The sequence below is a fragment of the Chlorocebus sabaeus genome, chromosome 6, assembly GCF_047675955.1.
Source record: "Chlorocebus sabaeus isolate Y175 chromosome 6, mChlSab1.0.hap1, whole genome shotgun sequence".
Lineage (NCBI taxonomy): Eukaryota > Metazoa > Chordata > Mammalia > Primates > Cercopithecidae > Chlorocebus > Chlorocebus sabaeus.
This window is the reverse complement of record NC_132909.1, coordinates 50,614,254-50,628,550: the sequence shown is the minus strand read 5'-3', so window position 1 is coordinate 50,628,550 and position 14,297 is coordinate 50,614,254. Positions and strand designations below refer to the sequence as shown.

At 46.4% G+C, this 14,297-nt stretch overlaps 1 protein-coding gene across 6 annotated transcripts; it reads right to left on the bottom strand.

The window, feature by feature from the left end:
- Positions 1 to 4,243: 4,243 nt before the first annotated feature.
- On the bottom strand, positions 4,244 to 13,464 carry ZNF20 (zinc finger protein 20). Of its 6 annotated transcripts, XM_073016905.1 has the most exons (5): positions 13,256 to 13,463; positions 9,735 to 10,061; positions 8,520 to 8,646; positions 7,930 to 7,990; positions 4,244 to 6,118 (listed from the first exon to the last, which is right to left on the bottom strand). In XM_073016905.1, the coding sequence occupies exons 2-5, from the start codon at positions 9,735 to 9,737 to the stop codon at positions 4,720 to 4,722; spliced, it is 1,590 nt and encodes a 529-aa protein (XP_072873006.1). In that variant the 5' UTR covers positions 9,738 to 10,061; positions 13,256 to 13,463; the 3' UTR covers positions 4,244 to 4,719. The 6 variants fall into 6 exon arrangements, with proteins under 6 accessions (XP_072873006.1, XP_072873007.1, XP_072873008.1 ...); XM_073016906.1 differs by lacking the exon at positions 7,930 to 7,990 and having other exon boundaries at positions 8,520 to 8,655; positions 13,256 to 13,464; XM_073016907.1 differs by lacking the exon at positions 7,930 to 7,990 and having other exon boundaries at positions 13,256 to 13,464.
- Between the last annotated feature and the right edge of the window lie 833 nt (positions 13,465 to 14,297).

Sequence of the window (14,297 nt, the reverse complement as noted above, 5' to 3'; positions counted from 1 at the left end):
TTGTAATGAGATCTGAAATGATGTATTAGTATATGAAGTCCGGGGAGAGAATTCTGGAAAGATGGCAGAATAGGAAGTATCAAGCAGAAACTATAGAAAGCCATTTTTGTGAACTGAGTTCCTCTACTGGGCTCTCAGAAACCAGACCTACCCCAGTGATTAGGAAATTACACCTAGGCAATCGTCTTTGCCTCATACATTACAAAGAACGTTCAGCAAACAATGGCTTGATAAATGAGCACAGTCCAATCTTTGTGTAAGCCAGTGCAGAGATGTAAACAAAAGACTATCCTTGGCAAAGTTCTGTGGTCACATGATGTTTGAGGCAGTTCTGCCTATCATATGAGGGCCTTGTTGGAGTTCTTGTGTATCTCTGCCAAGAGAGTACTGCACAGTAGAGGTCATTATTGCAACTTCTGTGCCATTTATTTATTTTGAGACACAGTCTTGTTCTTTCTCCAGGCTGGAGTGCAGTGGCACAATCTCAGCCCACTGCACTCTCTGCCTCCCAGGTTCAAGGGATTCCTCTGCCTCAGCCTCCTGAGTAGCTGGGATTACAGGCATGTGCCACCACGCCTGGTTACTTTTTTGTATTTTAGTAGAGACGGGGTTTCACCACGTTGTCCAGGATGGTCTCAATCTCCTGACCTCATGATCCACCCACCTTGGCCTCCCAAAGTGCCGGGATTACAGGCATGAGCCACTGCGCCCAGCCACTTCTGTGCCATTTAATTGTTCACCAGTTGCCACAGGTCTATCTGTGTACACCTGAGTTGCTTCAGTGGTTCTCAACAAATGAATTTAACTTTCATTGTGGTGTTGAATTTTTGTGTATACCTTTTATTAATTATTTTGACCGTGGGCTGACCAATATCATGAGTAAAAGATTTAAAAGGCCTAGAGGAGTCAGGCATGTTGGCTCATGCCTGTAATCCCAGCACTTTGGGAGGCTGAGGCAGACAGACAGATCACCTGAGGCCAGGAATTTGAGACCAGTCTGGCCAACATGGTGAAACCCCAATTCTACAAAAAACACAGAAATTAACTGGGCATGGTGATGCTCGTCTGTAGTGCTAGCTACTTGGGAGGTTGTGACATGAGACTTACTTGAACCTGGAAGCAGAGGTTGCAGTGAGCCGAGATCATGCCACTGCAATTCAGCCTAGGCAACAGAGCGACACTCCATCTCAAAAAAAAAAAAAAAGAAAAGAAAAAAAGGCCTATAGGTAGGAAGCAAAATGTAAATAATGAGAAAAACATATATCTTAGGTTCACATTTGAAATATGTAATTTTGGCTGGGCGCGGTGGCTCAAGCCTGTAATCCCAGCACTTTGGGAGGCCGAGACAAGTGGATCATGAGGTCAGGAGATCGAGACCATCCTGGCTAACACGGTGAAACCCCGTCTCTACTAAAATATACAAAAAACTAGCCGGGCGAGGTGGCAGGCACCTGTAGTCTCAGCTACTTGGGAGGCTGAGGCAGAAGAATGGCGTAATCTCGGGAGGCGAAGCTTGCAGTGAGCTGAGATCCGGCCACTGCACTCCAGCCTGGGTGACAGAGCGAGACGCCGTCTCAAAAAAAAAAAAAAAAAAAAAAAAAAAAAAATTGTAATTTTAAGAAAATTTGGTGATGCTACAAATAAACTGAGGATTGTAATTATAAAATTACAAGTTTTTCCTGAGAAAAAACACATTTTCAACCTAAGTACATTGATCTTAAAAGGATTTTTTCCTTTGCTTTTTGACCTTGCCTTGTGAAAAAGTGCAAAAATAAGACACGAATAGTTAAAATAAGAATTTTTGGGCAGGCATGGTGGCTCACGTCTGTAATCCCAGCACTTTGGGAGGCCAAGGCAGGTGGATCACATGAGGTCAGGAGTTTCAGACCAGCCTGGCCAACACGGTGAAACCCTGTCTCTACTAAAAATACAAAAAATTGGCCAGATGCGGTGGCTCAAGCCTGTAATCCCAGCACTTTGGGAGGCCGAGGCAGATCACGAGGTCAGGAGATGGAGACTATCCTGGCTAACACAGTGAGACCCCATCTCTACTAAAAATACAAAAAAAATTAGCCAGGCGTGGTGGTGGGCGCCTGTAGTCCCAGCTACTCGGGAGGCTGAGGCAGGAGAATGGCGTGAATCTGGGAGGCAGAGCTTGCAGTGAGCTGAGATCGCACCACTGCACTCCAGCCTGGGCAACAGAGCAAGACTCCATCTCAAAAAAAAAAAAAAAATTAGCCAGGTGTGGTGGTGGGTGCCTGTGATTCCAGCTACTTGGGAGGCTGAGGCAGGAGAATCACTTGACCTCAGGAGGCAGAGGTTGCGGTGTCCTCCAGCCTGGGTGATAGAGTGAGACTCTGTCTCAAAAAAAAATCATGTCTCACAAATCAAGGTATTTTCCATATATCATCACACATAGTTAAGGTTTGGTCAGTCAGTGATTGCTTCTATGTCTGCTGGGACCTCGGATTTTTACTCTAGGGAGACTCAAATAAGCTTTTGTGAAGAGAAGCACCCATGACGCCTTAAAGGAAATGATTGGATTGTTCCATGCATGACTTTTCCATGATGTCATTAGCTTCACAGTATTAGCATAAGGGGGTTCCTAACAAGTTTGCATCAACAGCATGTTACCAGAGAAAGAAAGACTTGATTGGAATAGTGATGCTGACTTTGTTCCTTACTGGACAGGAAATTCAGTTTTCAAAAACATATAGGCACCATAGGACTCAAGGTGATTTTCTTTTTTTGAGATGAAGTGTCGCCCTGTCACCCAGGCTGGACTGCAGTGGCGTGATCTCGGCTCACTGCAAGCTCTGCCTCCTGGGTTCACGCCATTCTGCTGCCTCGGCCTCCTAAGTAGCTGGGACTACAGGCGCCCGCCACCAGGCCCGGCTAATTTTATGTATTTTTTAGTAGAGACGGGGTTTCACCTTGTTAGCCAGGATGGTCTTGATCTCCTGACCTCGTGATCCGCCCGCCTTGGCCTCCCAAAGTGCTGGGATTACAGGCGTGAGCCACCGCGCCCGGCTAAGGTGATTTTTTAAACAAAAGTACTAGCTGATTGCGGCGGCTCATGTCTATAATCCCAGCACTTGGGGAGATGGAGACAGGAGAATCACATGATCCAGGGGTCAATGACCAGCCTGGGAAACAGGGAGACTCCATCTCTACAAAAAATAAATAAAATCATAGTATATACTTTGATAAGAAGTGAATTTATATATTTTAACTGAGGTATGTTATGGTTAACAATGTCCATAAATTATAGGGAATATGTCAGGATTTAGAGAATAGTATGGCAAAAACCAGTCCAGAAGTCTGATGGCTGGCCTTCCGTCACCAGAAGGCCGAGTCTTTTGCCCCTGAACAGGCACATGTCATACACCTGCAATGCGAGATGATGCTCCTCAGTGACCATGATGGATCAATACAAAAATAACTCATTCTTTAACCATGTCTCAAAATGTGACAGAAGAAAACACTTTAAATCACAAAGATACCCCAAATTTTGCTCTTCTCATGAATGTGACTACCTTGTAATTCTCATACATCTCACAGTCATCTATGGCTTTTGGTCATATTCATTACTACAGTATGTTACACCCTCTTTGACGACAGTTATGCCACTGGTGGTCTTTGGTCAGTAGTCACTCAAGAACATGAGATGACCTTTGGTGTTTAGAATAAATGAAAAGTCATGATCCAGATAAAAACTAAGAATATAAGCATGAAAAGTAAAATCTACATGAAGAAAAATATGCCTGACATCCACATGGCAACACTGACTCACAGTGTCCACGGGATAACATGGTAACACTATCAACTTGATCTAATACATGATGCTAATGGGATGTTGTAATATAGCTTCTTAATTAAAAAATAATTGTTAGTATGCAGTTGTTATAAACAGTTAATAAGCTTATTTCTAAAATACATGAACAAAAGTCTTTGTTGCCAAGAAACCACGATAGTGTTTTTAGTCAGGTATACTCATACAAAGTTAAAAATGAAGTGAGACATTACATTCAGTTGTGATATGTTTCCTGATAAGAGCAAGGTGGCTCTTCTCACATAAAAGCCCTTGGTGACACCAATCACTGCACAATGCAGCAGAGGAACAAGCTCCCATCTAGTTGGTTTAATCAAGAACAAGGTCACTATCCGTAGAAACAACAATGCTTGCAACACAAAGTAGACCTCTTAAACCAACTCAATCTATAGAGGAGTTGGGCATCAGGGAGTATTTCCAGCCATGACAACATTTATTAGTTCTCTGGTAAACATTTTAACATTTCTGAAGAAATAGCAAAGCGGGCATGTATCTTTAATGTGGAGCACCTGGGGACATCTCTGGAGACCTATAGCTCTGAGGAACAGAGACAAGTGATTTGGGGGATACTCTCGGTTAACAAGTGAAAGAATCAGGAAAATGGGCTGGAAGCAGGTAGCCACACACCTCTCTCCTGTGTGGTGCCTCTAATGTGTGACTGATGCCTTCCTTGTCTGTGCCTTTGAAATCTCATGCAAGATTGGCTATAGGTGAATTGTATTATGGAACCATCCAAGTCCTTCTAGATGTTATTGTCCTTTTGCAGGTCTCTCTTCTCAATTCAAAAGGCAGTTATCCAGAGATCCTTTCACCACTCTCTTTTCTCGTGTTTCAAAGGAAGTGGGACAATAGAAAGCTTCTCCTATTTCTTCCACTAACAGGATTTCTCATATATTAATGGTATGAGTTCTTTCATGTTCTCGACATGAACTGGCACGAATAAAGGCTTTGCCACAGTGCTTGCATTGATAGGGTTTCTCTCCAGTGTGAGTCCTTTCATGATATCGAATGTAATTGGAAATAAAGGCCTTACCACAGTGCTTACATTGATAGGGTTTCTCTCCAGTGTGAGTCCTTTCATGATATCGAATGGAACTGGAACAAGTGAAGGCTTTGCCACAGACCTTACACACATATGGCTTATCTCCAGTGTGTGTCCTTTCATGTATATGCAAGGAAGAGAAATACCTGAATGCTTTTCCGCATTGCTTACATTCATGGGGCTTCTCTCCAGTGTGCGTCCTTTCATGTATATGCAAGGAAGAAAAATACTTGAATACTTTTCCACATTCCTTACATTCATGGGGCTTCTCTCCACTGTGCATCCTTTCATGAATTTGAAGTTGTGAAGCACATCTAAAGCCTTTACCACACTGCTTACATCCATAGGGTTTATCAGCAGTGTGTGTCTTTTCATGCCTTTGAAGGTCCGAGGTACATCTGAAGGCTTTACCACATTGCCTACATTCATAGGGTTTCTCTCCAGTGTGAGTCCTTCCATGCTTTTGAAGGTGTGAGCCACATCTAAAGGCTTTCCCACACTGCTTACATTCATAGGGTTTCTCTCCAGTGTGAGTCATCTTATGATACTGAATCGAACTGAGAGAAATGAAGACTTTCCCACATTGCTTACACTCATAGGGTTTTTCTCCAGCTTGAGACCTTTTATGTCTACGAATTTCACTAGGAAAACTGAATGCATTCCCACATTCCTTACATGCATCGGCTTTCACTCCTGTGTGAGTTCTTTCATGTATTGGAAGGGTAGTGGAACGAGTAAAGGCCTTACCACACTGTTTACACTCATGTGGTTTCACAGCAGTGTGAATTCGTTCATGGATAAGACATAAACTGAGAAAAAAGAAAGCTTTCCCACAAAACTTACATTTATAAGGTCCATCTTCACGGTGCATCACCTTGTGTCTTTGAATGCATGAATGGGAAATGAAGGTTTCCGCACATTCTTTACCATCATAGGGTTTCTCTTTAGTGCAAGCTTCATCATGTGATTGAAAGGAGTCAAGATAACTGAAGGCTTTCTTACATTCCTTATTTCTATATGGATTCTCTCCATATTCCTGATACTCAGAAGACTTGTGTCCAATGTCAGCTCTGATGTGCCTATTAAGAGATGAGTGACCCACGCCAACTTCTCCACACACACTGCTTTCACACGGTATTACTTCAGGAAGAGTTTTCTTTTTCAGCATGTCATCTGCAATCTGGTCGAAGCTTTCTCCACAGTAATGACTTTCTTTGCTTTCAAAGAGTTTCTCTCTCATAAGACTTCAGTGAAAAATGAGAAGCATATTATTAACGGTTTGATTAAAAGTGACGTATAGGGCCGGGCGCAGTGGCTCACGCCTTTGAGAGGCTGAGGTGAGCGGATCACCTGAGGTCATGAGTTCGAGACCATCCTGGCCAACATGGTGAAACCCCGTCTCTACTAAAAATGCAAAAATTAGCCGGGCACGGTGGCGGGTGCCTGTAATCCCAGTTACTCGGGAGGCTGAGGTGGGAGAATCTCTTGAACCCCAGAGACAGAGGTTGCAGTGAGCTGAGATAGTGCCATTGTGCTCCAGCCTGGGTGACAAGCTCAAAACTCTGTCTCAAAAAAAAAAAAGCGATCTATATTGGCTGGGTGCAGTGTGTCACACCTGTAATCCCAGCACTATGGGAGGCTGAGGCGGGCAGATGGCTTGAGGCCAGGAGTTTGAGATCATCCTGGCCAACATGGCAAAACCCTGTCTCTACTAAAAATATAAAAATTGGCTGGGTGTGACGGCGTGCGCTTGTAATCCCAACTACTTGGGATGCTAAGGCACAAGAATACCTCGAACCCAAGCAGTGGCAGCTGCAGTGAGCTGAAACCACACCACTCCACTCCAGCCTGGGAGACAGAGCAAGACTCTTGTCTCAAAAAAGAAGAAAAAAATCATGATTTATATTCATTAACAAGTATTGCACTTGCATTTTTAAACTGCCCGGCAAAGTGTCAGCTTTCTGCTCTGTCTGAATTGTTTGAATATTAATGAACCATATGCTCTGCAAGATGGTCTGGGTATATATATTTTTAAAAAATTAGTTTTTCTATGGGGCTTCATAATCCTATCTTCAAGTAAACTATTTTACAAATACTAAACATGTGCGTCTTTTTTTTTGAGCTGGGGTCACAACTCACCCTGTTGTCCAAATTGGAGTGCAGTGATACCATCATGGCTCACTGCAGCCTCAACCTCCTGGCCTCCAGCAATCCTTTGGTCTGAACGCCCCAAAGGACTGGGATTTTGGGTATGAGCAACAGTGCTCAGCCCAGCCTATGTTACATTTAAACATATGTTTTTAGGAAAACTTTCTATGAATACATAAATTTGATACTGGGTTTATTTCTTTTGCTTTTTTTTTTTTTTTTTGAGATGGAGTCTCACTCTATCGCCCAGGCTTGAGTGCAGTGGCGTGATCTCGGCTCACTGCAAGCTCCGCCTCCTGGGTTCACGCCATTCTCCTGACTCAGCCTCCTGAGTAGCTGGGACTACAGGCGCCTGCCACCACACCTGGGTAATTTTTGTATTTTTATTTTTATTTTTTATTTATTTATTTATTTTTTGAGACGGAGTCTTGCTCTGTCGCCCGGGCTGGAGTGCAGTGGCCGGATCTCAGCTCACTGCAAGCTCCGCCTCCCAGGTTTACGCCATTCTCCTGCCTCAGCCTCCCAAGTAGCTGGGACTACAGGTGCCCGCCACCTCGCCCGGCTAGTTTTTTGTATTTTTAGTAGAGATGGGGTCTCACCATGTTAGCCAGGTTGGTCTTGATCTTGTGACCTCATGATCCACTCGTCTCGGCCTCCCAAAGTGCTGGGATTACAGGCTTGAGCCACTGCGCCCGGCAATTTTTGTATTTTTAGTAGAGGCGGGATTTCACCATGTTAGCCAGGATGGTCTCGATCTCCTGACCTCGTGATCCACCTGCCTTGGCCTCCCAAAGTGCTGGGATTACAGGTGTGAGCCACCGCACCCGGCTCTTTTGCTTCTTTTTAATATTTTCTCACATTTTAAGATTTTCTAGAGGCATTGTCTTGTCTTGTGAGACAAAATTACCTTAGATGTCTCCTGGGATTTTTGTACTTATCTTCCATGTTCTGAATTTTCCATGTTTTTCCTAAAACACAGACCCAGAGAAAACACAGATCCAGAATTAGTATGAATTTATTTTAAAATAATTAGATTCTGGGCCGGGCGCGGTGGCTCAAGCCTGTAATCCCAGCACTTCGGGAGGCCGAGACGGGCGGATCACGAGGTCAGGAGATCGAGACCATCCTGGCTATCACGGTGAAACCCTGTCTCTACTAAAAATACAAAAAATTAGCCGGGCGCGGTGGCGGGCGCCTGTAGTCCCAGCTACTCGGGAGGCTGAGGCAGGAGAATGGCGTAACCCGGGAGGCGGAGCTTGCAGTGAGCTGAGATCCGGCCACTGTACTCCAGCCTGGGCAGCAGAGCGAGACTCCGTCTCAAAAAACAAAAAAAAAACAAAAATAAAATAATTAGATTCTGTATTCATGGTACATGGTAGCCATGTCTGATTTATTCATCAAAGTATTTTCTGTCCATGTTCCACATCAATGAACAGCATTGATGAGCTAGAAACATTTGTTCTCTAATTCACTGGGAAGTAATATTGTCATTCTTACCTACAGAGGTCAGGTTCTTGAAGGTTTCCTGCATAACATCCCTGTAGAGATTCTTCTGGGAAGGATCCAGCAAAGCCCACTCTTCCTGGGTGAAGCTCACAGCCACATCCTCGAAGGCCACAGAATCCTGAAACATCTCACACATGTAAAGGAGGACAGGTAAGACTAACAGCCCTGGAGGCTTATTCTTTATTCCTAAGAAGTTCCCATGATACTGTGGACTCCAAACATTTATCCCATGACTTGGTCATCACAACTCTTACTTTCTGTCTATACTCATGTTCTCCCACAAACCAAGCCTTTTTTTTGTTAAGAGAGAGGGTCTTCGGCCAGGCGCGGTGGCTCACGCCTGTAATCCAAGCACTCTGGGAGGCTGAGGCAGGCAGATCACCTGAGGTCAGGAGTTTGAGACCAGCCTGGCCAACATGGAGAAACCCTGTCTCTACTAAAAATATAAAAATCAGCCAGGCATGGTGGTGGGCGCCTGTAGTCCCAGCTACTCAGGAGGCTGAGGTAGGAGAAGGGCTTGAACCCAGGAAGTAGAGGTTGCAGTGGGCCGAGACTGCATCACCGCACTCCAGCCTGGGCAACAAAGCAAGACTCCATCTCAAAAAAATAATAATAAAATAAATAGGCCAGGCTCAGTGGCTCACACCTGTAATCCCAGCACTTTGGGAGGCCGAGGCGGGTGGATCACCTGAGGTCGGGAGTTCGAGACCAACCTGACCAACATGGAGAAACCCTGTCTCTATTAAAAAAAAAAACAAAAAACAAAAAAAACACACAGTTAGCTGGGCATGGTGGCACATGCCTGTAATCCCAGCTACTTGGGAGGCTGAGGCAGGAGAATCACTTGAACCCGGGAGGTGGAGGTTGCAGTGAGCTGAGATTGCACCATTGCACTACAGCCTGGGCAACAAGAGCGAAACTCTGTCTTGAAAAAAATAATAATAAAATAAAATAAATAAAATCTATACTAATAAAGAGAAAATGGTATTAACAGATAGAAAGATAGACTAATAGAAAACAGCAGATTCTGAAAACAGTGAAACCATGACAAAGCAGGTATCACCAGCCAATTATGCAAGTGGTCCTCACTTAACAGGGACAAGGACAGATGGTTATCTACAGGAGAACAAACAATCTTTGGCCCATCATCTCCACATGAATTACTTCTAGAGTTGCCTGTTATCATGAGTTCTTATGTTACCTTACCATGCATTTTCATTGTGGGTTTCACTTTCTTATAACGGAAGAAACCCGCACTCAAGCCGGGTGTGGTGGCTCACACCTGTAATCCCAGCACTTTGGGAGGCCAAGGCAGGCCGATCACTTCAGGTGAGGAGTCTGGTAAAGAGTCTGGCGAATATGGTGAAACTCCCTCTCTACTAAAAAGTACAAAAATTAGCCGGGTGTGTGCGTGCCTGTAATCCCAGCTACTCGGGAGGCTGAGGCAGGAGAATCGCTTGAACCCGGGAAGCGGCGGTTGCAGTGAGTTGAGAGAGCGCCACTTTACTCCAGCCTGGGCGACAAAGGAAGACTCTGTCTCAGAAAAAAAAAAGAAGAGGAAGAAAAAGAAAGCTGCACTCGACCTCAACAGTTCCCAGTTCTCCACCTCCTCCCAGTTCCTGCATGTGCTTAACCCACATATGTGACTTACATGGCTGCCTCCTGGTGACCACTTCACTGTGGAACAGCTTCATACATCAACTTGACTTGCTCCACTTACCCTTACAACCACATGGATGGCATAGACCACTTCTTAATCAGAGGCTGACTTCACAGAACTAGCACCTGCTTGCTCTAAATCTACCAGAAACAACTCCCTGAGAGAAACCTCCTTGGACCCCAAGAAAAACTCTGGCCCAAAGGTCCCTGTCTGTCTTTCTCCCCACCTGCTGGCTGAATCTGCATCCTGGATGTTCCCCTCACTCTGTGTTACCCTGCAAGGCATGCTGCCCTCATCTCTCTGGGATTGTGAGGAATGCACTGTTATGTCATGGCTTTGTTGAGATGACTCTGCTGTGACTCACCTAACCTACACCTCTCCCTTAATAGCAACATCCAACTGGCTGACCAGCTATGTGTCTCTAAGTAATGGAAGCTGGGACTGGGGGAGAAAAACTGAGCATCCCAAGGGGTTGGCTATCTAGATGAAGAGTGTACCAGGAGTCTCCTCCCATTTGGGAAATTCAGCTGCTCCTTTGGGAGGCCCCACACCCTCCTCTGGGAGGATTGACCCAGGGGCTGATATTCAATAGGTCAGGAGGGATGGAAGCTGTGGGCATTTTGGCTCAGCCCCAGACGGTTCTGAAACCCAGGACCAGGAAAAGATAGATTGGGACTCCTGAAGACACATCACCCTGTAAAGTTTTCAAAAAGGAAACAGGCCAGGCGTGGTGGCTCACGCCTGTAATCCCAGCACTTTGGAAGGCTGAGTGGGGCAGATCATTTGAGATCAGGAGTTCAAGACCAGCCTGACCAACATGGTGAAAACCCATCTCTACTAAAAATACAAAAAAATTAGCCGGCTGTGGTAGCACATACCTGTAAACCCAGCTGCTCGGGAGGCTGAGGGCAGGAGAATCACCTGAACCTGGGAAGCGGAGGTTGCAGTGAGCCAAGACCGCGCCACTTCACTCTAGCCTAGGCGACAGAGCGAGACTCTGTCTCAAAAAATAAAAAAAAAAAAACAAACAAACAAAAAAGGAAACAACCCAAAGACATTCTGAGATGGTGTCTGTGCCTTACAAGATAAGAGGAGAGGAACAGGGGTTTTTCACTGGAGTATCAAGTTGTTATTCTCTATTTTCCTGTTACGTGAAATGTTCAGAAACAGAACACAAATATTTTAAAAAGAGTCATCCATGACCTTGTGAAAAGATGACAAACCACTACAATACTGCATCTATGTGAAAGAAAGGATGAAGAAATATACTATACAATAAAGAAAGTTGATACAGGAGGCTGAGGCAGGAGAATCGCTTGAACCCAGGAGGCGGAGGTTGCAATGAGGTGAGATGGTGCCATTGCATTCCAGCCTGGGCAACAAGAGTGAAACTCTGTCTCAAAAAAAAAAAAAAGAAAGTTGATAATACTGTGAGTTGGAGAAGCGGAGTTAATTTTTGGAGATGCAGGAAAGTAATTGAAAATTTAAGATGTTACTGCAAACCACTGAAGAGTTAAGTGGGGTAGCAGGGTGGAGGATTTGAGACCCTGCATCCCATAGATTAGGAAAATGCAGGAGGAAGCCAGTCCCTATAGGTAGTGTGAACAAATTTAAAGCAGCAGCAATTAGATTGAAGTGTGTTTAGTGCCATAAGTAATTACCTAAGGACACCAAAATCAAACTCAAGTTGAGGCAGGAAAATAGGGTCTGCAGGCAGGGAACATAAGGCCTATTCACACTTCAGCTATGAAAGGAAATACCCACTCCATAGGGCTTAAGCCAAGTAAATGATTTTTTTTTTTTTGAGGCGGAGTCTTGCTCTGTCGCCCAGGCTGGAGTGCAGTGGCGTGATCTCAGCTCACTGCAAGCTCCACCTCCCGGGTTTATGCCATTCTCCTGCCTCAGCCTCCTGAGCAGCTGGGAGTACAGGCGCCGCTCCCTCGCCCGGCTAGGTTTTTGTATTTTTTAGTAGAGACGGGGTTTCACCGTGTTAGCCAGGATGGTCTTGATCTCCTGACCTCGCGATCTGCCCGTCTCGGCCTCCCAAAGTGCTAGGATTACAGGCTTGAGCCACCGCGCCCAGCCAGTAAATGATTTTATAACTTCATCCTCTCCTTTGACATAGGGCATACCCCAAATAACCAATGGAATCCTCCAGGGGGTAAACTCCCAAAAATTCTGTAACGCAGCCTTTGAGCCCCTGTGCTCAGCCCCGCTCGCACACTGTGGAGTGTTAAATCCCTTCATTCCTTCCTTGTTTTATGCGTTTTGTCCAATTCTTTGTTCAAGACGCCAAGAACCTGGACACCCTCCACCGTTAACAAAATGCAATTCTTCTTAAAGTTTTTTGGTAACAAACCAAAAGTCATGATTGGGTGTTTCTCATTCATGAATCGCTGTTTGCTCAAACTCTTTAATTTTTTTTTTTCTTTTTTTTTTTTTTGAGACGGAGTCTCGCTCTGTCGCCCAGGTTGGAGTGCCGTGGCGCGATCTCGGCTCACTGCAACCTCGGTCGCCTGGGTTCCTGTGATTCTCTTGCCTCAGCCTCCCGAGTAGCTGGGACTACAGGCGCCCGCCACCTCACCCGGCTAATTTTTTGTATTTTTAGTAGAGACGGGGTTTCACTTTGTTAGCCAGGATGGTCTCGATCTCCTGACCTCGTGATCCGCCCGCCTCGGCCTCCCAAACTGCCGGGACTACAGGCCTGGGCCACCGCGCCCGGCCCAAACTCTTTAACTTTTAACAGAAAAAAACCCCGCAGGATTCCCCCATGACCCTCCCGTGGTCCCCGCAGAATCCGGGGCTGTGGGCGCGGAGCTGCCCAGAGAGGGCTCCGGGGTCGGGACACACAGTCGCCCGCGCAGGAACAGGACAGGACGCCCGGGGTCCTGGCTGCCGGCCCAGCCGCACCCTGCAGCCCAGGGGATGGAGGGACAGGCTGAGACAGAGGGATTCGGGTCCCAGATGCAGGAGGCGCCATGAGGAGACTCGGGTCCCGCCACAGCCGCTTCAGGCCGGTTTCACCCAGCCCCTCCCCCGTCTGGGGACTCTGGCCCCCCACACTCACCATTTCCCGGCTTCCGGGTGTCCCGGGGTCCTCTCTAGGGCTCCCGTGAATAGTGCAGGTCACAGTGCAGGCGGCAGAGAGACAGAAGTGGCGAAGGGACCCGGGCCTCTCGGACTAGGAAATCTAGTATCCCGACAACAATCTGCATAGCATCAAAAGTAGAAGCCGGAATGGGCCTCCTCCTTCCGGATGGACAGTTGGCCAGGCCCCGCCCCAGCGCTTCTGATTGCGCAAGGTGCAAGGCCCCGCCCCCTCAGAACTGAGTGACGGCACAAGCCCTGGGTAACGGGCCCTGCAAAACCCGACTGATCAGTTCTAGCCATAGTTTCTCTCTAAGGGACAACTCCCTCCCTGAGCCCTGATCATTGGATATTTTTTCAGCCAAATTTGCTCCTGATTTTTAGACAGGGCACTATCTTCTTCCTCATTAAATGGGCTGTCCGTGCTTCCTCGTCCTGCACAGGGTCCTAAGTGTGTGCAGGGAATTCCAGACTCAGTGTCCAGTGGAGCGATCTGCTGACCTCAGAGCAGGAAGGGGTGCCCAGACCAGGCCAGACACGACTGCACCAGGAAGGAGAGGCAATTGTCCTTCAGGGGCCCGGAATTAGGGATGAGACATGGCCAAGGCTTTCACATATCTCACCCCACCTCACAGTGTGGAAACGCTCCCTCCTTCCAGACCTTCATCTTCATCGGCAGAAAACTCTCACTTGGTGATTTTAAGCTTCTGACCTAAATAAACTGTCAACTTCATAAGCCCCTTCTCCAGGAGAGGTCCCTGGAGAGTTCTTTCCCTGAACTTGATCTTCACAGATTTTCTTCAGATATGCAAATTAGTCTGACCCCAGGGACCCTCTGCATGTCAAACCCAAAGCACTGCTCCTGAAAACGGCCCCAGATTCCAGATGTACAGCCGCAGAAAGACAAAACCCCTGAAGTGCACCTGCACGTGGGTCTCCTGCTTTCCAGGGCGCTGCAGCGTGTCAGAACCCACACGCTTTCTGGATCTGCTCTGAGCAGCTGCAAGCCACCTGCAGGAGGG

Bases quoted from the DNA above. Each gene is read 5' to 3' on its own strand.
- ZNF20 (XM_037992306.2), bottom strand. The intron at 7,991-8,519 runs GTAAGAATGACA...TCTGTGTTTTAG, and splicing joins CAAGAACCTGACCTCTGTAG to GAAAAACATGGAAAATTCAG. The intron at 6,119-7,929 runs GTAATTTTGTCT...TTTTCACTGAAG, and splicing joins AATCCCAGGAGACATCTAAG to TCTTATGAGAGAGAAACTCT.